Raw genomic sequence first — 19,541 nt, 5'->3', positions numbered from 1 at the left:
TTGGTGAAAGACAGAGCAATGAGCAGTTCTTGCTCCTTCTTTCCCCCCACTGAGGTATTTTTTGTCCCCGGCGCGAGGGGTCAGGACTCGCCCTCCACCGCCCCGGTGCCGCCAGCGCCGCACGCCGCTATCGTCCGGGGAGGGGGGACCCCCGCAGTCCCCGCCCCGCCGGCCCCGGTACCGTCGCCTTCCCGCCGCCCCCCGCAGCCTCCGGGAGCTCGTCAAGGCCCTCCAAGCGCAGGCGGGGCGGGCCGTGACCCTGGGGGGGGCCCCAATACCCGCTTTCCCGTTTGGGGGGGGGGGGAAAGGGGCCCTCATCATCGGGCGCCCCCCCCGCGCGTGAGCACGGCCTCCCGCCCCGCCGCTGGTTTTGGTGGCCACCGGTGACCGTGTGGTGGCCACCGCCTTCGGGGGGGGCGAGGTAAGGACTTGGGGGACGCCGCACCGCCGTTTGCGGGGCCTCCAGCCCCTCCGCGGCCCGCCCCGGGTCCCCGAGCAGGGTCCGTGCCGCCTTCGGGGCTCCGACCGCGGATGAACGAGCGCCCGAGCGCGCTGTGCGAGTGCCGGGGGGCGGCGGGACTGGGGGGGTACGGGAGTGCTCCCTGGTGCCCCCCCCACGCCCGGGGGGGGGAAGGTGCAGCCCCCCCCCCCCCGTGGGGACCGAGGCGCCCGGTGCCCCCTCCACCCGCAGGGGGCCGGGCAGGGGGCGGGGCGAACGCAAGCAGGGGGCGGGGCATGCAGACGGCGACCTGCCGGGGTGTGGGGCGCATTGGAATTGTGGGCGGGGTTATGTAAATAAAGAATCGGTGCGGGGGTGTGGGGGAAAGGGGCGTGTCTATGCTAATCGAGCCCTACCAGCTCGAACGGGCCGCTGGGAGACCCCCGCGGCTGCGGATCGGGGGTGCGGCTGGGCCGGTTCTTCCCGGGACCCGTGGGGCGGTGCGGGGAGCGCGGGGAGGGAGCGTGGAGCGGAGCGGTCGGTCGGTGCGGGCGGTGGTGGGGCGGCCGTGAGGTGGAGGGCGGTGGGTGTTGGGTGGTGGGGGTGCGGTGGAGGGGACGGGTATCGCTTCTCGGCCTTTTGGCTAAGATCAAGTGTAGTATCTGTTCTTATCAGTTTAATATCTGATACGTCCTCGATGAGAGGACTTTATATTAAACGGATTTTTGGGGCTGGGAGTTGGACGCGGAGCTTGCTCCTTCCGCTCGCGCATCGTCCCGGTATTGCAGTGCCTCCGGGAACGGTGCACCCCTGCGGGGGACCCTTCACTGGTCAAAGACAGAGCAATGAGCGGTTCTCATCGCTCCTCTCTACTCCCCCCGGTCCGCTCTTCCCGGGCGGACGGGCGTGGGACAAGGGCGGTCAGCCCCGCCGTGCCCGCCGGCTGCTGTCCCCCGCCCCGCTCCGGTGTCCCCGAACCCCGGTCCGAGCGCACCCTCAGCGCTACCGCAACCTCTCCTTCCTTGTCCGGCAGCTCCGCTCCCTCCATCATGTCTCGCAGCCCCCGCGCTGGGTCGTGCCCAGCGGCTCCGTCTCGCTCCGCTACCGCCGAACGCAGCCCCCGGCCCCGCTCCGCTGCGGTCCCCCGGGGATGAACCGAGGGCGGGCGGGAGCCTGCGGCTGGGCCGGAGGGTGCCGGGGCGGAGGGCGGGGTGTAGGTGTGGGCGGGGCGGTCCCAGGCCAATGAGATCGCCGCGAACTTGGCTTATGCAAAAAGCCGGCGGGTGCACGCCAATCGCCTCGAGGGTGTTGTTGCGGGGATTGGGGCGGAGCGAATGCAAATAGAGGGGCGGAGCGTGGCACTCACGGTGACCGTGCGAGGACCCGGCGAAGGGGCGGGGCGTATGGGAACGGGGGGCGAGCTCAGAGAGTCGTGGTGAATGGGGTGAAATCCAGCTGGCGGCCGGTCACAAGCGGAGTCCCCCAGGGCTCAGTTTTGGGACCGGTCTTGTTTAATATCTTCATTGATGATCTGGATGAGGGGATTGAGTGCTCCCTCAGCAAGTTTGCAGACGACACCAAGTTGGGAGGGAGTGTTGATCTGCTCGAGGGTAGGAAGGCTCTGCAGAGGGATCTGGACAGGCTGGATCGATGGGCTGAGGCCAACTGGATGAAGTTCAATAAGGCCAAGTGCCGGGTCCTGCACTTTGGCCACAACAACGCCAGGCAACGGTACAGGCTTGGGGATGAGTGGCTGGAAAGTTCCCCCGCGGAAAAGGACCTGGGGGTGTTGACCGACACCCGGCTGAATATGAGCCAGCAGTGTGCCCAGGTGGCCAAGAAGGCCAACGGCATCCTGGCCTGTATCAGAAATGGTGTGGCCAGCAGGAGCAGGGAGGTGATCGTGCCTCTGTACTCGGCTCTGGTGAGGCCGCACCTCGAATCCTGTGTTCAGTTTTGGGCCCCTCACTACAAGAAGGACACTGAGGTGCTGGAACGTGTCCAGAGAAGGGCGACGAAGCTGGTGAGGGGTCTGGAGCACAAGTCTGATGAGGAGCGGCTGAGGGAGCTGGGGTTGTTCAGTCTGGAGAAGAGGAGGCTGAGGGGAGACCTCATCGCTCTCTACAACTGCCTGAAAGGGGGTTGTGGTGAGGTGGGTGTTGGTCTCTCCTCCCAAGTGACTAGTGACAGGACAAGAGGAAACGGCCTCAAGTTGCGCCAGGGGAGGTTCAGGCTGGATATTAGGAAAAAGTTCTTTACTGAGAGAGTAGTGAAACACTGGAATAGGCTGCCCAGGGAGGTGGTGGAGTCACCCTCCCTGGAGGTATTCAAGGAGCGTGTGGATGTGGCATTGTGGGATGTAGCTTGATGGGCATGGTGCTGTGTGGTGTTGGGTGGGTTGTGGCTTGTTGTTGTTGTTGTGTGGCGTGGGTTTTGTGGTTTTTCTTTTTGTGGGTTTTTTTTTTTTTGGTGGTGTTTTTTTTTTGTTTTTTTTTTTTTCAGGTTGGACTCGATGATCTTACAGGTCTTTTCCAACCGTACTGATTCTGTGATTCTGTGATTCTGTGTGGTGTTGGGTGGGTTGGTTTTTGGTGTGTTGTGGCTTGTTGTTGTTGTGTGGTGGTTTTTGTTTTTTTAGGTTGGACTTGATGATCTTACAGGTGTTTTCCAACCGTAGTGATTCTGTGATTCTGTGATTCTGTTTGGGGACGACGAAGGGGCGGGGGAATGCGACTCCGAGTGCGGGGCGTGTCGCCAAGAGACGCCCGGGGGGCGTGGCGAGTAGGAAGCTGGGGGCGGGGCGTGCGACTCGCCGTGGCTGGCGGAGCCTGAGGGGGCGTGGTTCGTGCAAAGCCGGGGCGTGTCTATGCTAATCGAGCCCTACCAGGCTCGAACGGGCCGCTGGGAGACCCCCGCGGCTGCGGATCGGGGGTGCGGCGGGGCCGGTTCTTCCCGGGGACCCGGTGGGGCGGTGCGGGGGAGCGCGGGGAGGGAGCGTGGAGCGGAGCGGTCGGTCGGTGCGAGCGGTGGTGGGGCGGCCGTGAGGTGGAGGGCGGTGGGTGTTGGGTGGTGGGGGTGCGGTGGAGGGGACGGGTATCGCTTCTCGGCCTTTTGGCTAAGATCAAGTGTAGTATCTGTTCTTATCAGTTTAATATCTGATACGTCCTCGATGAGAGGACTTTATATTAAACGGATTTTTGGGGCTGGGAGTTGGACGCGGAGCTTGCTCCTTCCGCTCCGCGCATCGTCCCGGTATTGCAGTGCCTCCGGGAACGGTGCACCCCTGCGGGGGACCCTTCACTGGTCAAAGACAGATGAGGTAACTGAGTCCCGTAAGGGAGAACTTCCTTTCCCCCGATCCGTAGTATATGCGTTTGCTGCCGCAGGAGACGGCTCTCCGGGAAATAAAGCCCGAGCAACGGCCCCGGTACCCACGGCGGCCCGGGAGCGTGAGAGACCCCGGTACAGCCCTGACCCATGACGCTTATCATCGGTGGGAAGGTGGAAAATAGCCCGAGAAGGTGGAAACCAACCGGGAAAGCGGGAGTCAGGCGACCAGCAGAACCGGCGGGGAAAGGAAAAAAAAACTATAGGAAAGAGCCGCCCCTATTGCACTCTTATGTCTCTTAAGGATAGAAAAATGACTCGCTTGCTACCCAAAACGGAGCGTAGCGCTCCGAGAGCTCCGCTGCAAGCACGGCTCTGCGTGTGCTCCCCACGACAGACAGACGCACGCCTTACTGACTGCGGGCTTGGTGACGCGGCTCGTCCACGAAGACAGACGGGCTCTGACGTCGATCTCACGCGTGGCTGCGCTGGTGATGCTTCGGATCATCTGTAGAGGCAATGAAAGGAAAATGTCCGTGACGGGTTCCAGCGCCCCGCCTGAGAGCTAAGGCAACGCTGGCTGGGCCACCCCACGATAGCCGAGGGGGTCCCTCCCTCCCCGGGATGGACTCCGGCCTTCGGTAACCCGCGAAATAATCGATTTTAGCTCTTTTTTTCGGTAGCTCGGCCGAGTGTCTGCAGTCACTGGGCAGAGAAGCGGCGGGGGGGACGGTGGCCGAAGGATGGAGGGAGCTGAGACACTGAGGGGAGCGGGGTGGGGAGGGGGGACGGCGAGCACCGACGATGTCTACCGGGGGAAGAGACACGTTAACGGGAGAAGGAAAACGTCACAGTGACGACTTATTCTGTCTTTGACCAGTGAAGGGTCCCCCGCGGGGGTGCACCGTTCCCGGAGGCACTGCAATACCGGGACGATGCGCGGAGCGGAAGGAGCAAGCTCCGCGTCCAACTCCCAGCCCCAAAAATCCGTTTAATATAAAGTCCTCTCATCGAGGACGTATCAGATATTAAACTGATAAGAACAGATACTACACTTGATCTTAGCCAAAAGGCCGAGAAGCGATACCTGTCCCCTCCACCGCACCCCCACCACCCAACACCCACCGCCCTCCACCTCACGGCCGCCCCACCACCGACCGCACCGACCACCGCTCCGCTCCACGCTCCCTCCCCGCGCTCCCCCGCACCGCCCCACCGGGTCCCCGGGAAGAACCGGCCCCGCCGCACCCCCGATCCGCAGCCGCGGGGGACTCCCGTCGTCCCGTTCGAGGCGGCGAGTGCTCCGATTTGCGTAGCCACGCCCTCGATCCGCATTCGCCCCGCCCCGCCGCCCTCCCCACACCCAGCCCTGCTCCCCATGCCCCGCCCCCTGTTCCCGTGCGCCCCGCCCCTTCTTCCTTTCCTCGCGGCAACCCGATTGGCACTCTGCGCACTGCACTTTGCATTCGCTCCGCCCCCTCGCAGCCCCGCCCAATCCCCCGGGGCGATTTGCATCCTCCGCCCGGCATTTTGCATACGTCGCTGTAGCGGCGATCTCATTGGCCGGGTTTCGCCTCGCCCACGCCGGCGCCCCGCCCTCAGCCCCGGCTCCCTCCAGCCCCGCGGCCCACCCGCAGCGGGAGGCGGCGGGTACCGCGTCCGCCTCGGCACAGCGCTGTCGGCGCCGGAGCCTCCGTCCCTCGGTTCATCCTCTAAACCGAGGCCGGGGGCTTCGCTCAGCAGTACCGGAGCGATACGGAGCCGCTGGGCACGACCCAGCGCGGGGCCGGGTGAGGGGATCGGGTAGAGCTGAGCCGCCGTAGCAAGCGCTGAGGGTCTTCGGCCCGGAACGGGGGAGCCGCGGGGATACCGGGGCGGGTACCGACGATGCCACCCGTGCTCGATCCAGCACCCTCCATGCAGACCCTCCTTGAGAACAAAACGCAGCTGGGAATAAAGAACACAGCTCCCCTAGAGACTCTACTCTGTCTTTGACCAGCGAAGGGTCCCCCGCAGGGGTGCACCGTTCCCGGAGGCACTGCAATACCGGGACGATGCGCGGAGCGGAAAGAGCAAGCTCCGCGTCCAACTCCCAGCCCCAAAAACCCGTTTAATATAAAGTCCTCTCATCGAGGACGTATCAGATATTAAACTGATAAGAACAGATACTACACTTGATCTTAGCCAAAAGGCCGAGAAGCGATACCCGTCACCTCCACCGCACCCCCACCACCCAACACCCACCGCCCTCCACCTCACGGCCGCCCCACCACCGACCGCACCGACCGACCGCTCCGCTCCACGCTCCCTCCCCGCGCTCTCCCGCACCGCCCCACCGGGTTCCACATTCACCGACCCCCGCCGAACCCCGGGGACCGCAGCGGCGGGGCTTCCCGGTATCCCTTTCGGTCTCTGCCCCTTTGATTTGCATGTCCCCGCCTTCAATGGGCGGGGCCCGGCGGGAGAGCGCGCAGCGCGGCCATGTCGGAGCGGGAGGAGCGGCGTTTCGTGGAGCTGCCCCGGGAGTCGGTGCGGTTGATGGCCGAGAGCACTGGGTTGGAGCTCAGCGACGAGGTGGCGGCCTTGCTGGCCGAGGACGTCTGCTACCGGCTGCGGGAGGCCACGCAGGTACGGACGGCGGGGCGGCCTGCACCAGGCCTCTGTCCCGATACCGGCCCTGGTCCCGGTAACGGTGCCGCCCCTGCAGAACAGCTCCCAGTTCATGAAACACACGCGGCGACGCAAACTCACTGTGGAGGACTTCAACCGGGCGCTGCGCTGGAGCAACGTTGAGGTGCGGCGGCTGGGGCTGGACTGGAGGGGGGGGGTCCTCCATGTCTCCCTGTGGGGACCAGGACTGGGGTAGGGGTCCCCCATGCCTCCCAGTACCGGGGGGGAGGTCCCGGCTGCCTCCCACCCCGCCCGCAGAGCTGCGGGGCCGGGGACGCTGGTGGGGCCGGGGACGCTGGTGGGGCCGGGGACGCTGGTGGGACCGCATCCCAAGCGCTGGCAGTGCTAGTGGTGGGGGTCCCCTCGGGTCACTGTGGCCCTGGAGGGGAGGGGGGGGTGTGCCACCACAGTGTCCCCCCCCCCAGGCGGTGTGCGGATACGGCTCCCAGGACGCGCTGCCATTCCGGGCCATCAAGGAGGGCGAGCTCTACTTCCAGGAGGACCGAGAGGTCAACCTGGTGGAGCTGGCCCTGGCCACCAACATCCCCAAGGGCTGCGCTGAGACGGCTGTGCGAGGTGAGGGGGGGGGCTCCCCTCGCCCCCCCAGCACCCCGCTCCTGCATGACCCCGGTGCGGGCAGGGCGCAGGCACGGCGCTCATTGTCACCACCGTGCTCTCTTGCAGTGCACGTCTCCTACTTGGATGGAAAAGGTAACCTGGAGCCGCAGGGAGCTGGTAAGGAGTGGCGGGGGCGACCGGGGGGCTCATCCTCCCCATGGCGGGGCCGGACCTTGGGGTGACGTCCCCGTTCCCCCCCCTCCACAGTGCCCAGCGCCGTCTCCACGCTGACGGACGACCTGCTGAAGTACTACCAGCATGTCACCCGGGCGGTGCTGGGCGACGACCCCCAGCTGATGAAGGTGGGGTGGGGCAGTGGGAGTACCCCCCCCCAATCCTGAGCACGACCAAGTGGGGCTGACCCCCCCCGCACCCCACCCTGAGCGGGGCTGACCACCTCCTCGCCGTGGCCGGCATCCTCGCACGCAGGTGGCCCTGCAGGACCTGCAGACCAACTCCAAGATCGCCGCCCTCCTGCCCTACTTCGTCTACGTGGTCAGCGGGGTGAGCAGAGGCAATGGGATGGGGACGGGGGTATCCCCGAGCCTGCGCGGGGTGTGGCTCCCCACTGAGCCCGGCCCCGGTGCGATGCCGGCAGGTGAAATCGGTGAGCCACGACCTGGAGCAGCTGAACCGGCTGTTGCACATCGCCCGCAGCCTGATCCAGAACCCCTTCCTCTGCCTGGGCTCCTACGTCCGCAGCCTGATCGCCAGCGTCATGTACTGCGCGCTGGAGCCCCTGGCCGCCTCCATCAACCCCCTCAATGACCACTGGACCCTGCGTGACTACGCCGCCATGCTGCTTAGCCGCATCTTCTGGTGGGGGGAACCCTCCCCGGGGCGCGGGGGTCCCTGGCGGGCTGATGGGGGCGGCCCTGCCGCAGCAGGGACTGGAGCGTCCGCCCTGTCACCCGCAGGACCCACGGCGACCTGGTGAGTGGCCTCTACCATCAAATCCTGCTCTCGCTACAGAAGGTGCTGGCCGACCCCGTGCGCCCGCTCTGCTCCCACTACGGCGCGGTGGTGGGGCTGCACGCCCTGGGCTGGAAGGTGAGGGGAGTGGGAGAGGGGATCGCGCCGCCCCAGCGTTGCCCCTGACCGCCCCGTGCTACTGCTTGCCTATCCGTCTGTCCGTCTGTCCCCTCCGCAGGCGGTGGAGCGGGTGCTTTACCCCCATCTCCCCACCTACTGGGCCAACCTGCAGGCGGTGCTGGACGACTACTCGGTCTCCAATGCCCAGGTCAAGGCCGACGGGCACAAGGTCTACGGCGCTATTCTGGTGAGCGGCTCGTCCTGCCGAGGCGGCCGGGACGGGGGCCCGGTTGGGCGAGGGGCGCACGCGGCCCCCCACTGCCAGCACCGTTTTCCCCCCCCTCTCCCTTACAGGTGGCTGTCGAGCGCCTGTTGAAGATGAAGGCGCAGCAGGCGCCCGCACCGGCGTCCGGGGCCGGCCCGCGGCAGGAGGGCTCCCCGCGGCACAGCCCCAAGCAGGACTCCCCGGCCGAGGCGGGCTTCGGCCTCGGCCGGCCCCTGCTGCAGTTGGGGGGCGGCGGTGGCGGCAGCGGCCCCACTTCGGCGTCAGCCCCCGTGCCACCCACCCTCTCCCTGCATGACATGTACCGCGAGCTCTACGACTTCTTTGGCGACAGCCTGGCCGCCCGTTTTGGCACGGGCCTGCCGCCGGCCGCCCTGCCGCCGCCTGGCACCCCCGAGGGCACCCGGAAGGAGCCACCGGCTTTCGGGGGCGAGGGGGCGGCACGCAAGATGCCGCAGCTGACGGCCAGTGCCACAGTGAGCCCGCGGGAGGAGGAGAGCCCACGGGGTGAACCCCCGGCCGGCCGCCCGGCACTGCACCGCCCGGCCAGCCTGGCCCGGCCTCGCGGGGCCCCCCGGCAGCCCGGCCACCGCCCAGGCGCCCGCGACGTCTTCCAGAAATGCCGCTTCGCGCCCCGCGGTGCCCCACGCTTCAGTTTCGTCATTGCGGGTCGCCAAGCTGGCCGGCGCTGCCAGGGCCGCCTCTTTCAGACCAGCTTCCCCCAGCACCATGGACCCGGTCATATCTCCCGTTACGCCCAGAAGCTGCCCATGATCGGCCGGACCACCCGGCCGGCCCGGCGCTGGCCGCGTGCCGAGTACTCCCTCCACCTCCTCCTCTGAGGCGGGTGCTGGGCGCTTGCCCCCCCATCCTGGCCTCGGCATCGGCCCTGGGCAGCGCCGGGCTGGGCTGGCTAGCCCCTCGGCACGGGGATCTGCGGGTGCCACCTGCACAGAGGTGCCACCGGCCACAGCCCGTTGCTGTAGCGTGCGTTGGGCGGTTAATAAAAAGCTGTCCGCTGCTCAGTGCAGAGGGTTTGTAGCTGCCGTGGGGTGGCAGGGCACGACGTCCCCGCCGCCGGTGTGGCAGGAGGTGGATGGCGTCCATCCCCTCGCGGGCAAAGGCGAGGAGATGTCGGCCGCTGAGGTTCACGCTGCCGAGCAGAGCCAAGAAAGGATGGAGCAGGTTGGTGGGTCATGGTTGTCCTGGTGAAACCCCCCCCTCCCCATTGGTGCTGACGGCATTCCCGTGGCAGGACACAGCCCTGCAGCCCGGGCCGCATCCTCCCCTTGTGCTCCCCTATGTCCACCGATGGACGGACAGATGGACGGACGGGTGGGTGGGTGGACGACCATTGCCGGCTCCGAGCAGGCTGGGAACAGGAGCTGCTCTGGGGGCAGTGGGAGCCGCGGGGCTGAGTGGGATCACCAACCGCGACGGGACGCAGGGCCGGGACAAAGTGAGACGGCAGTGGCTGGATCCTTGAGCTGCGGTGGTGGTGGCATGGCAGTGCCGCCGCAATGGGGCCACGGAGGAGCCCGGCCCCGTGCTGCCGGGCGGGGTGGGGCGGAGGAGGCCGGGCCGAGCAGGGGGACGGAAGATGGCGGTGTCGGTCCTGCAGCTGGCGGAGCTGGCCCTCCACGGAGCTGCCTTCCTCTGCGGGATCGTCTGTGCTTCGGCCCTCACTGTGGCGCAGGTACCGCGACGGGACGGGGTGGGGTGTGGGGGCCGGCCACGTTGCCCAGCGGGGCGGCAAGCTGGGGGCACAGCGGCGTCACCCCACTCCTTGTCCCGGGGCTCCTCATGTCCCTCCTGCTGTCCCGGGTGGCCCTCGGGGTCTGCGCCGCTGCCCCGGGTGGGCTCCGTCCCGCTCCTGCCTTGGCTGGCTGTGCCCCGGCCCCCCGCCTTCCTGCGCCCCCCCGTTTGTGGTCACCGGGTGCTGTGCGGAGCCAGGACGCAAGCAGGCAGCAAGGCGGGATGCTGGGGGGGGGTGGCTGAGCCCCCTGCCCGTCCCGCAGCCCCTGGCGTATCATGTGAGCGCAGGAGTCAGCTGGGGCGGTTTGGGCTTCCTTCCTCCTCCAACGCTCCTCTCCTCCTCCTCCTCCTGCCTTTCCACCTCACCTCGCCGGTCCGTCCTGCTCGGGCTGAGCGCGGCTCCCCGTGGGTGCCTGGGGGGGGTGTGACTGAGCAGCAGCCCCCCCGCAATGGCGTCCTGTTCTCAGGGAGAGTTTGGAGGATGGTGCATCCTCTACGGCACGGTGAGCTGGAACGGGACCGCGCTGGTGCCCAAGTCCTTCAGCCACATCTCGCTCTGCTATTTTGTCTCGGTCGTCTCTGTTGTGGTGGCCCTGTACTGCTTCTCGTCACTCCTCTACGGCATCTACAGCTGCTGCACCGATGAGTCCCAGTGGTGAGCCGGGGGACAGCGGGGCTGGGGGTGCCCCATGAAGCCCTGTGCCGCTGACGCTGCTCCCCTTCTCTCGCAGGGACCGCACCTGGCTCAGCATCGCCCTGGTCGCTGCCTTCATCATCCTCTTCTTCCTCCTCATCTCGGCCTGCATCCTCCGTGTGGGGATGGATGCTTTCTGCGCCTCCATCATGCAGACCAAAAGTCTGTCCAGGTAGCAACGACCTTCCCCGGGGGGGTCTCCTCTGGCCCCAGGGGGATATGGCCTTTCTCAGGGGCCCCCCCTTTCTCCCCACACCTCACACCTGCTTTTCCCTGTCCCTCACAGCTGCCAGGAGGCTGAGCACAAGCCGTGGGAGTCCTACAGCCCAACCCGCTTCTACAGCAACCTCTACAGCGCGCAGGTGAGCTGGAGGAGGCAGGGAGTGCGGTGAAGCCCCTGCCTTGCCTGGGGTCTGCACGGCCCAGCCGGTGGGTGAGGAGTGGGGGGACAAGCGAGGGCAAATGAAAAGCTGAAGCCCCGCTCCCGCAGGGGAGAAGGGAGGGAGAGTCTGTCTGTCTGTCCTGGGATCAGGCGAGGGACAGCGCCCATGCACAGGGGGGCGGCTGTTGTGAATAGGGGTGCAGCTGTACCCGCAGGCATGCGGTCGCTGCTACAGCCATATGTACGGCGTCCCTGTGGCTGCTGTCTTGCCGTGGGGGGGGGCCCTTCCCAGGTAAAGAAATCGGGGGCATGGGGAGGGTGGAGGCATGAGGCACAGCTGAACCCCTGTCCCTCTGCCCCGGCCCTGCAGGCATCAGCCTGGGTGAACGTGTTCCTCTGGTGCCTACTGACTGCCCGGCTGCTGGTCCAGCGGCGGAGGGAGGCCCCTTTCCCGCTGCTGCGTCGCAACGACCCCGAGTGGAGTGCCGAGACGGAAGCCATTTTCAGGGGACGTCCCATACGGCCCTGAAGAAAGGGGGTACGGGGGTGGTGGGGGGCCCAGATCTGGGTAAGGAGTGTGGGGTATGCTCCAGGCACCCTACGATGCGAGAGAAGGCAGGGATGTCATTAGCCCTGCCACCCACGCTGGTCCTGCCCGTGGTGACGAAGCCAGCGGTGCTTGAAGGACCCTCTGCCAGTGAGCTGGGTGTTGCGTGGCTCCGACCACCCCCTCGTAGCTCCCGTTCCATCATCAGGGCATTTTGGGTGCTGAGCTTTGTTATTAAAGATGAGGATTTCCAGTAAGAGGAGCCTGTGCCTGTACTTGAGCGCTCACGGCTGCAGGAGGAGGGTTGTTGCACCCAGGGCTGGAGCGGCTGTTGAGGAGGAGGAGGAAGAAGAGGAGGAGGAAAGGGGTCACTGCTCTGCGTGCCCACTGTGTCCGGCAGCGAGGCAGGTGTTGTACAACCGTCCTGTCTGCCGAAAGCAGCCGCTTTCCCGCGCGAGTGGCAGCAGAAGTGTGGGAGGGGAGAGCGGCGCGGAAGCAGTTGGGACGCCTCATGTACCGGGGGAGCCCGAAACTGCAGCACACGCCGTGGGGGGAACCCGGGGAAGAACCCCGGGCACGGAACCAACCCCGGGGAAAGAGGCACCAAAACCTCTCATCATTCTGTCTTTGACCAGTGAAGGGTCCCCCGCAGGGGTGCACCGTTCCCGGAGGCACTGCAATACCGGGACGATGCGCGGAGCGGAAGGAGCAAGCTCCGCGTCCAACTCCCAGCCCCAAAAATCCGTTTAATATAAAGTCCTCTCATCGAGGACGTATCAGATATTAAACTGATAAGAACAGATACTACACTTGATCTTAGCCAAAAGGCCGAGAAGCGATACCCGTCCCCTCCACCGCACCCCCACCACCCAACACCCACCGCCCTCCACCTCACGGCCGCCCCACCACCGCCCGCACCGACCGACCGCTCCGCTCCACGCTCCCTCCCCGCGCTCGCCCGCACCGCCCCACCGGGTCCCCGGGAAGAACCGGCCCCGCCGCACCCCCGATCCGCAGCCGCGGGGGTCTCCCAGCGGCCCGTTCGAGCCTGGTAGGGCTCGATTAGCATAGACACGCCCCGGCTTTGCACGAACCACGCCCCCGCAGGCTCCGCCAGCCACGGCGAGTCGCACGCCCCGCCCCCAGCTTCCTACTCGCCACGCCCCCCGGGCGTCTCTTGGCGACACGCCCCGCACTCGGAGTCGCATTCCCCCGCCCCTTCGTCGTCCCCAAACCCCGCCCCCCGTTCCCATACGCCCCGCCCCTTCGCCGGGTCCTCGCACGGTCACCGTGAGTGCCACGCTCCGCCCCTCGATTTGCATTCGCTCCGCCCCAATCCCCGCAACAACACCCTCGAGGCGATTGGCGTGCACCCGCCGGCTTTTTGCATAAGCCAAGTTCGCGGCGATCTCATTGGCCTGGGACCGCCCCGCCCACACCTACACCCCGCCCTCCGCCCCGGCACCCTCCGGCCCAGCTGCGGGCGCCCGCCCGCCCTCGGTTCATCCCCGGGGGACCGCAGCGGAGCGGGGCCGGGGGCTGCGTTCGGCGGTAGCGGAGCGAGACGGAGCCGCTGGGCACGACCCAGCGCGGGGGCTGCGAGACATGATGGAGGGAGCGGAGCTGCCGGACAAGGAAGGAGAGGTTGCGGTAGCGCTGAGGGTGCGCTCGGACCGGGGTTCGGGGACACCGGAGCGGGGCGGGGGACAGCAGCCGGCGGGCACGGGCGGGGCTGACCGCCCTTGTCCCAAGCCCGTCCGCCCGGGAAGAAGGGACCAGGGGGGAAGTAGAAAGGAGCGATTACTACCGCTTCGTGCTCTGTTTTTGACCAGCGAAGGGTCCCCCGCAGGGGTGCACCGTTCCCGGAGGCACTGCAATACCGGGACGATGCGCGGAGCGGAAGGAGCAAGCTCCGCGTCCAACTCCCAGCCCCAAAAATCCGTTTAATATAAAGTCCTCTCATCGAGGACGTATCAGATATTAAACTGATAAGAACAGATACTACACTTGATCTTAGCCAAAAGGCCGAGAAGCGATACCCGTCCCCTCCACCGCACCCCCACCACCCAACACCCACCGCCCTCCACCTCACGGCCGCCCCACCACCGACCGCACCGACCGACCGCTCCGCTCCCCGCTCCCTCCCCGCGCTCCCCCGCACCGCCCCACCGGGTCCCCGGGAAGAACCGGCCCCGCCGCACCCCCGATCCGCAGCCGCGGGGGTCTCCCAGCGGCCCGTTCGAGCCTGGTAGGGCTCGATTAGCATAGACACGCCCCTTTCCCCCACACCCCGCACCGATTCTTTATTTACATAACCCCGCCCACAATTTCAATGCGCCCCACACCCCGGCAGGTCGCCGTCTGCATGCCCCGCCTCCTGCTTGCGTTCGCCCCGCCCCCTGCCCGGCCCCCTGCGGGGTGGAGGGGGCACCGGGCGCCTCGGTCCCCACGGGGGGGGGGGGGGCTGCACCTTCCCCCCCCCCGGGCGTGGGGGGGGCACCAGGGAGCACTCCCGTACCCCCCCAGTCCCGCCGCCCCCCGGCACTCGCACAGCGCGCTCGGGCGCTCGTTCATCCGCGGCCGGAGCCCCGAAGGCGGCACGGACCCTGCTCGGGGACCCGGGGCGGGCCGCGGAGGGGCTGGAGGCCCCGCAAACGGCGGTGCGGCGTCCCCCAAGTCCTTACCTCGCCCCCCCCGAAGGCGGTGGCCACCACACGGTCACCGGTGGCCACCAAAACCAGCGGCGGGACGGGAGGCGCTGCCTCACGCGCCGGGACGGGGGCCGATGATGATGGGTGCCCCCCCCCAAACGGGAAAGCGGGTATTGGGGCCCCCCCCGGGGTCACGGCCCGCCCCGCCTGCGCTTGGAGGGCCTTGACGAGCTCCCGGAGGCTGCGGAGGGCGGCGGGAAGGCGACGGTACCGGGGCCGGCGGGGCGGGGACTGCGGGGGTCCCCCCTCCCCGGACGATAGCGGCGTGCGGCGCTGGCGGCACCGGGGCGGTGGAGGGCGAGTCCTGACCCCTCGCGCCGGGGACAAAAAATACCTCAGTGGCAGTGGGGGGAAAGAAGGAGCAAGAACTGCTCATTGCTCTGTTTTTGACCAGCGAAGGGTCCCCCGCAGGGGTGCACCATTCCCGGAGGCACTGCAATACCGGGACGATGCGCGGAGCGGAAGGAGCAAGCTCCGCGTCCAACTCCCAGCCCCAAAAATCCGTTTAATATAAAGTCCTCTCATCGAGGACGTATCAGATATTAAACTGATAAGAACAGATACTACACTTGATCTTAGCCAAAAGGCCGAGAAGCGATACCCGTCCCCTCCACCGCACCCCCACCACCCAACACCCACCGCCCTCCACCTCACGGCCGCCCCACCACCGACCGCACCGACCGACCGCTCCGCTCCACGCTCCCTCCCCGCGCTCCCCCGCACCGCCCCACCGGGTCCCCGGGAGGAACCGACCCCGCCGCACCCCCGATCCGCAGCCGCGGGGGATTCCCGTCGTCCCGTTCGGGTCGGAGATTTGCATCGGCTCCGCCCGGCCCGCTCCCGCCTCCCCGCCCCGCGGTTCCCCCGCGGTTCCCCCGCCGCCTCCACGGCAGACGGGAAAACCCTTCGATAGCGAAGGGAATGAACCGGAGGGGACTGGGACAGACCCAGCAGGTCCCTGCTCTGCCGCTAACCTGATCCTGGCTCTCCTCACGCTCTGGGAAGTGCTGCGCAAACCATCCATCTCCTTAAATGTCCACAGTCCAGATCAGGAAGATTAAAAAAATAAAGACAAATCGACAGTTGTCCGCTTGGGGAGTGTTTAGAAAATGGCGGAGGCTCCTGGTCTGAGTGGCAGGGCAAGGGGGTGAAGGGAGGTGACAGCGGGGAGTCACCCACCAGCTGCCGAGGGGCGACGGGGAGGTGCAGAAACCCCCTAGCAAAGTAGTTTTCCAGATGAAAAATTGACATATATTAAAAAAAGGAAAAAATTAAAAAAAAATCTCCTCAGACAGACACGATCTTCCCTCAGGAGATGATGTCCGAGGCTGCCCTCCTTCAGGAGACGCAGTGCGCAGCCCGCAGCTGAGGAGACCCTCCGGATCGGGGGGGGGGGGTGTGGTAGCCACGCTGGAGGGTCCCCCCGCGGTGGAAGGGGGGCCCGGCTGGGGACCCCCGAAGCCCCCCGTGGGCCTCGAGGGTCGCGGACGGTCCCGTCGCTTCACGGCCCCTCAACGGCGCCTTTTCCCGCCAAACCCAACGTTCGAGGGACTGGGTTGGTGTGCGCATGCGCGGCGCGCCTTCCCTCAGCCCCTGTGCACGCGCGCTCCTTGTTTCCCGCCCTTTACCCCCACACCGTCCTCAGTCTGCACCGTGCGCATGCGCCTCCCTCCTCACCCCTCCCCTTCCCAGCATGCCCCGCAGCCTATTTAAGCGCGCGGGTGGGACCGCGTCGGCCATTTTGTCGTTGCAGTCAGCGCGGGACGGTGAGCGGGTAGGAGTGTTCCCCTCTTGTCTTTGTTGGGCGGGCTTAGGGCCTGCGCTGTGAGGGTTGAGACGGTCTCGGTAGCCTTGTTGTTCTTCCCTGAGGTGGTGGGTATCTACCGTGTCGCCCACCAGCGAGGCTTCCTTTATGGAGCCGCCATTTTGTGCCTCTCTGTGCACCCTGAGGAGTCCTCTCTGTGAGGCGATGACGTCCTCCCCCTTAGGGTCTGGGTGGGAGTTGGTGCCTTTCGGTTCCCGGTCGCGTGTGGCCGAGGCTGTCCCCCCCTCTGAGGGGGCTGTGGTGTTGGGGGGCTGTTCGGTGATGAGTCCATTCACAGACCTGAACTGACTGCGGTGTGAAGGCTTGTAGTGTCTCTGAGGAGAGCGGACTCCAGGGGGGAGGCTGCGGTGCCTTCCCACGCCTTGCTAGGCGGTGGGGGAATCTTACCTATACCCTTTCTGTGTTTCTAACGGCTTTTTTTCTTTGCTTTTTAGGCTTTCAGCCCTCCAAATGGATTTTCTGTCAGAGGTGAGTATTTAGTCTGCCACGTAAAAGCTGGACACGCTTCGTTGGTATAAACCCCCCTTGATTTAAAGGCAGAATTAGTGCTCAGCCTGGGGGCTGCAGTGCTGCAGGGATGATCCCACCGAACTCTCTCTTGCTGATGGCACAGTGGGGAAGCTCTTCATCAGGCTCTGAGTGGCACTGACCCCCGGGGGGGGGATTAGACCCCACCGTGAGCGAGGAGAGGCCGTGCCCCGGGACCGGGGGGAGTGTTGGGGGTGTCGGTTTGTGCGTGACGCACCCTCTTAATGTTTTGTTTTATTTTAAAGATAAGGAACCGCTCGGCCACGGGTTCCTGCAGCTCCTTTACAGGTGAGCGCTGCCTTTGTGTTGCTTTTAAGGGTGGGGGGCCAGGACTTTCACCCCCAAATGCGTTGTCCCCGTCCCACCCCCGTGGGGAGCGACAAGGGGTCCACCACCCACCTGTGACCCCATGGTGGGCATGATGTTGGTGCTAATTTTAGGGGTCCCCCCCCTCTCCCTCGCTGTTCGGTGACGAGTGACAACCGACAAGCATATGGCTGAGTGTCCCTGATGCCACATTCCCACTGAGAACTGCCGAGCACGGGGGGGTGGCCCCACGCGGAGGGGGGGGCAGGGGGTTGTGCCAGGCTTTATTTAATTAATAACCCGTAATTAACACTTTTCCAGCCTGGGGGAGCGGGACCTGCTGCTGCAGCGGGGCGGGATGATTGGGCCGCTCTTTCCTGCTGAGCCCCAAAACACCGTGAATTAACCCCAGGGTTGGAGATGGCACCCCAAAGGCCCCGCGGGGTTCCCCCCCACGCAGGTAAGCGCCCCCCCACCCCACCCCACACTTCCCCCTGCCCCGTCCGAAGGGATGACACACTGGGCTGGACGACGCGAGTCCGATGGCAGCTCCGAGTTACCAAAGCCCTGATCGGACTGTGGCACAAAAAACCCCACACACCCGTGGGGGGGTCCCACGTGTGTGTGTCCCCCACTGACACCCCCTTCTCTCTGCAGCCGCTGTCACGGGGAGGATCCGGTGAGGTCCCGGTGAGTTCCTGGTGCCGGTCGCCTCCGGCCCCCCATGAGGAAACCCCCACGCGTCTGACCCCCCCCAGCCACCGCCAGAACCTGTCGAAGGTTGAACCCACTGGTGACGGCGGAGGGGGAGAGGAGGACGCCTCGTCCTGAGTGGACGGTCTGAGGGGGCTGTGGGGTGATTTGGGGGACGGGGGATCCCGGGGGTGGGGCACACGCTGACCCCCCCAATTTTTTTTGCAGGAGGAGAAGGGGGAGCTGCGGGAGTCAGGTCAGTGCTGCCCCACGGGAGTCCGCTGGGAGGGGGGTGTCCCCACTAGTGGGATGAATTTGGGGTCTCGGGGTGGGGGAGCACCCCACTGGTGTGCTGAGGTCCCCCCCTTTTTTTTGGGGGTGTCCCCGTGGGCGTGATGACTCCACTCAGGAATCTCGTTCGGCTGACGGCCGCTGCTGAGGACCCTGTGGCTGATCCGGGGAGGGGGGGACGGGTCACCCCCCCCACACACCGTGGGGTGCCCTTAAACCTTTGGGGTGCCCTCACCCCCCTGTTGTGTCCCCGCAGGGTGACAGTGGGGTCCGGTGACACCCGTGGGGACCCCCGGAGGAGGTATGTAAATGGGGGGGTGTGTGTGTGGTGGCCTTTTACCTCATCGATGATGTCATTACCCCCAATTTGAGGGAACCCCCCCAATTTTAGTGATGAGGTCAACTAGCTCACTTTGACCCCCCTGAAAACACCCGAACACCTGAAAAATTGGGGGGCACAAGTGGGGGGGGGTCCCGTGGGGCTGGGGAGACCCTGACACCCCCCTCCCTCTGCTGTCCCACAGGCTGGTGGAGGGGTCCTGGGGGTGCTGAGGTGAGTGGGGGGGGTCTCTGTGGGGCGATGGGGGCTGTGGGGGGGTGATGGCGTTTCTGTGGGGGGGCTCCAGCGTGATGGGGGGCTTTGGGGTGACATGGGGGGCTGTGGGGGGGGGCTCTGTGGGGTGGTGGTGGGGCTTTGGGGTGACATGGGGGCTGGGGGGGGCTCTGTGGGGTGATGGGGGGGCTGTGGGGTGACATGGGGGGCTCTGGGGGGGGGTCTGGGGGTGCCCCCCCCTCTGCCGAGGATGAGGCGATACCGCCCCAGGCTGATCCCCGTGACTGAGTGGTTCTCCCTGAGGCACCGGGGGGGGGTCCCGTGGGGGGGGGGACGACGACTTTGGGGGGTCCCGCGTGGGGGGGGGGGGACTTCGGGGGGGGGGGTCCCGCGTGGTGGGGGGGGGACGTGGGGGGACTCGGGGGGGGTCCCGTGGGGGTGTGGGGGGACTCGGGGGGGTCCTGGGGGGGGGAGGAGATGGTTGGGGGGTCTAAGGGGGCTTTTGGGGCCCCCACTCATCACCCCCTCTTCCCTCCAGCGCCTCCGCCGCAGCCGCGCTGCTGTTTTCTCCGTGTTGATGGGAATAAAAATCGCTATTTTTGCTAAAAACCCGAGTTTGTCTCAAATTGGGGGGGGGGGGGGGGGGGGGCATACAGACGGTGGGCGTGTCTCCGTTTAGGCCACGCCCCTTGGGGCCATGCCACGCCCCGTCTCTGGTGCTGGGGAGGGGATGGGGCGGCGCTGTCCTCCGGGGGGGCTGTGTGGTCACCGCGGTCCTCAAAGGCTCCACACACACCCCCCCACACCCCCCCCGCTCCGTTAACGGCGCTTCTTCCCGCCCCGCGCGCGCGGGACCGTTCCCGGTAGGGGCGGAACCTTCGAGCAGC

The 19,541-nt window shown here is 66.5% G+C and overlaps 2 protein-coding genes, 1 long non-coding RNA gene and 10 other non-coding genes across 14 annotated transcripts; 8 read left to right on the top strand and 5 right to left on the bottom strand.

Moving 5' to 3' along the window:
- The first annotated feature begins 1,062 nt into the window (after window positions 1-1,062).
- Window positions 1,063-1,252, top strand: LOC132321655 (U2 spliceosomal RNA). Its single transcript, XR_009484820.1, has one exon. It is a non-coding gene; the product is annotated as a U2 spliceosomal RNA (small nuclear RNA).
- Window positions 1,253-3,534: 2,282 nt separating this feature from the next.
- LOC132321660 (U2 spliceosomal RNA) lies at window positions 3,535-3,725 on the top strand. The gene has a single exon (XR_009484825.1). It is a non-coding gene; the product is annotated as a U2 spliceosomal RNA (small nuclear RNA).
- A 935-nt stretch (window positions 3,726-4,660) lies between these two features.
- LOC132321661 (U2 spliceosomal RNA) lies at window positions 4,661-4,851 on the bottom strand. The gene has a single exon (XR_009484826.1). It is a non-coding gene; the product is annotated as a U2 spliceosomal RNA (small nuclear RNA).
- A 928-nt stretch (window positions 4,852-5,779) lies between these two features.
- On the bottom strand, window positions 5,780-5,970 carry LOC132321654 (U2 spliceosomal RNA). The gene has a single exon (XR_009484819.1). It is a non-coding gene; the product is annotated as a U2 spliceosomal RNA (small nuclear RNA).
- Window positions 5,971-6,247: 277 nt separating this feature from the next.
- Window positions 6,248-9,211, top strand: TAF6L (TATA-box binding protein associated factor 6 like). The gene is made up of 10 exons (XM_059835126.1): window positions 6,248-6,394; window positions 6,474-6,560; window positions 6,862-7,012; window positions 7,121-7,171; window positions 7,262-7,356; window positions 7,484-7,558; window positions 7,653-7,873; window positions 7,972-8,104; window positions 8,205-8,333; window positions 8,441-9,211. Exons 1-10 carry the CDS (start codon window positions 6,248-6,250, stop codon window positions 9,209-9,211), a joined length of 1,860 nt encoding a protein of 619 aa, XP_059691109.1.
- Window positions 9,212-9,969: 758 nt separating this feature from the next.
- On the top strand, window positions 9,970-11,729 carry TMEM179B (transmembrane protein 179B). The gene is made up of 5 exons (XM_059835118.1): window positions 9,970-10,065; window positions 10,592-10,779; window positions 10,856-10,990; window positions 11,105-11,180; window positions 11,571-11,729. The coding sequence occupies exons 1-5, from the start codon at window positions 9,970-9,972 to the stop codon at window positions 11,727-11,729; spliced, it is 654 nt and encodes a 217-aa protein (XP_059691101.1).
- A 667-nt stretch (window positions 11,730-12,396) lies between these two features.
- Window positions 12,397-12,587, bottom strand: LOC132321659 (U2 spliceosomal RNA). Its single transcript, XR_009484824.1, has one exon. It is a non-coding gene; the product is annotated as a U2 spliceosomal RNA (small nuclear RNA).
- A 1,006-nt stretch (window positions 12,588-13,593) lies between these two features.
- Window positions 13,594-13,784, bottom strand: LOC132321653 (U2 spliceosomal RNA). Its single transcript, XR_009484818.1, has one exon. It is a non-coding gene; the product is annotated as a U2 spliceosomal RNA (small nuclear RNA).
- Window positions 13,785-14,866: 1,082 nt separating this feature from the next.
- LOC132321662 (U2 spliceosomal RNA) lies at window positions 14,867-15,057 on the bottom strand. The gene has a single exon (XR_009484827.1). It is a non-coding gene; the product is annotated as a U2 spliceosomal RNA (small nuclear RNA).
- Window positions 15,058-16,420: 1,363 nt separating this feature from the next.
- LOC132321652 (uncharacterized) lies at window positions 16,421-18,647 on the top strand. 2 transcript variants are annotated; one of them, XR_009484817.1, is made up of 7 exons: window positions 16,421-16,751; window positions 17,057-17,099; window positions 17,439-17,577; window positions 17,775-17,807; window positions 18,039-18,066; window positions 18,358-18,402; window positions 18,626-18,647. It is a non-coding gene; the product is annotated as an uncharacterized LOC132321652 (long non-coding RNA). The 2 variants fall into 2 exon arrangements; XR_009484816.1 differs by lacking the exon at window positions 18,626-18,647 and having other exon boundaries at window positions 18,358-18,544.
- Window positions 16,853-16,927, top strand: LOC132321656 (small nucleolar RNA SNORD26). The gene has a single exon (XR_009484821.1). It is a non-coding gene; the product is annotated as a small nucleolar RNA SNORD26 (small nucleolar RNA).
- On the top strand, window positions 17,837-17,966 carry LOC132321658 (small nucleolar RNA SNORD22). The gene has a single exon (XR_009484823.1). It is a non-coding gene; the product is annotated as a small nucleolar RNA SNORD22 (small nucleolar RNA).
- A 247-nt stretch (window positions 18,648-18,894) lies between the features above and the next one.
- LOC132321657 (small nucleolar RNA SNORD31) lies at window positions 18,895-18,962 on the top strand. The gene has a single exon (XR_009484822.1). It is a non-coding gene; the product is annotated as a small nucleolar RNA SNORD31 (small nucleolar RNA).
- The last annotated feature ends 579 nt before the right edge of the window (window positions 18,963-19,541 follow it).

Source organism: Gavia stellata, unplaced genomic scaffold, assembly GCF_030936135.1.
Source record: "Gavia stellata isolate bGavSte3 unplaced genomic scaffold, bGavSte3.hap2 HAP2_SCAFFOLD_124, whole genome shotgun sequence".
Classification (NCBI taxonomy): Eukaryota; Metazoa; Chordata; class Aves; order Gaviiformes; family Gaviidae; genus Gavia; species Gavia stellata.
The sequence above is the reverse complement of the archived record's forward strand: the minus strand, read 5'-3'. Positions and strand labels throughout refer to the sequence as shown.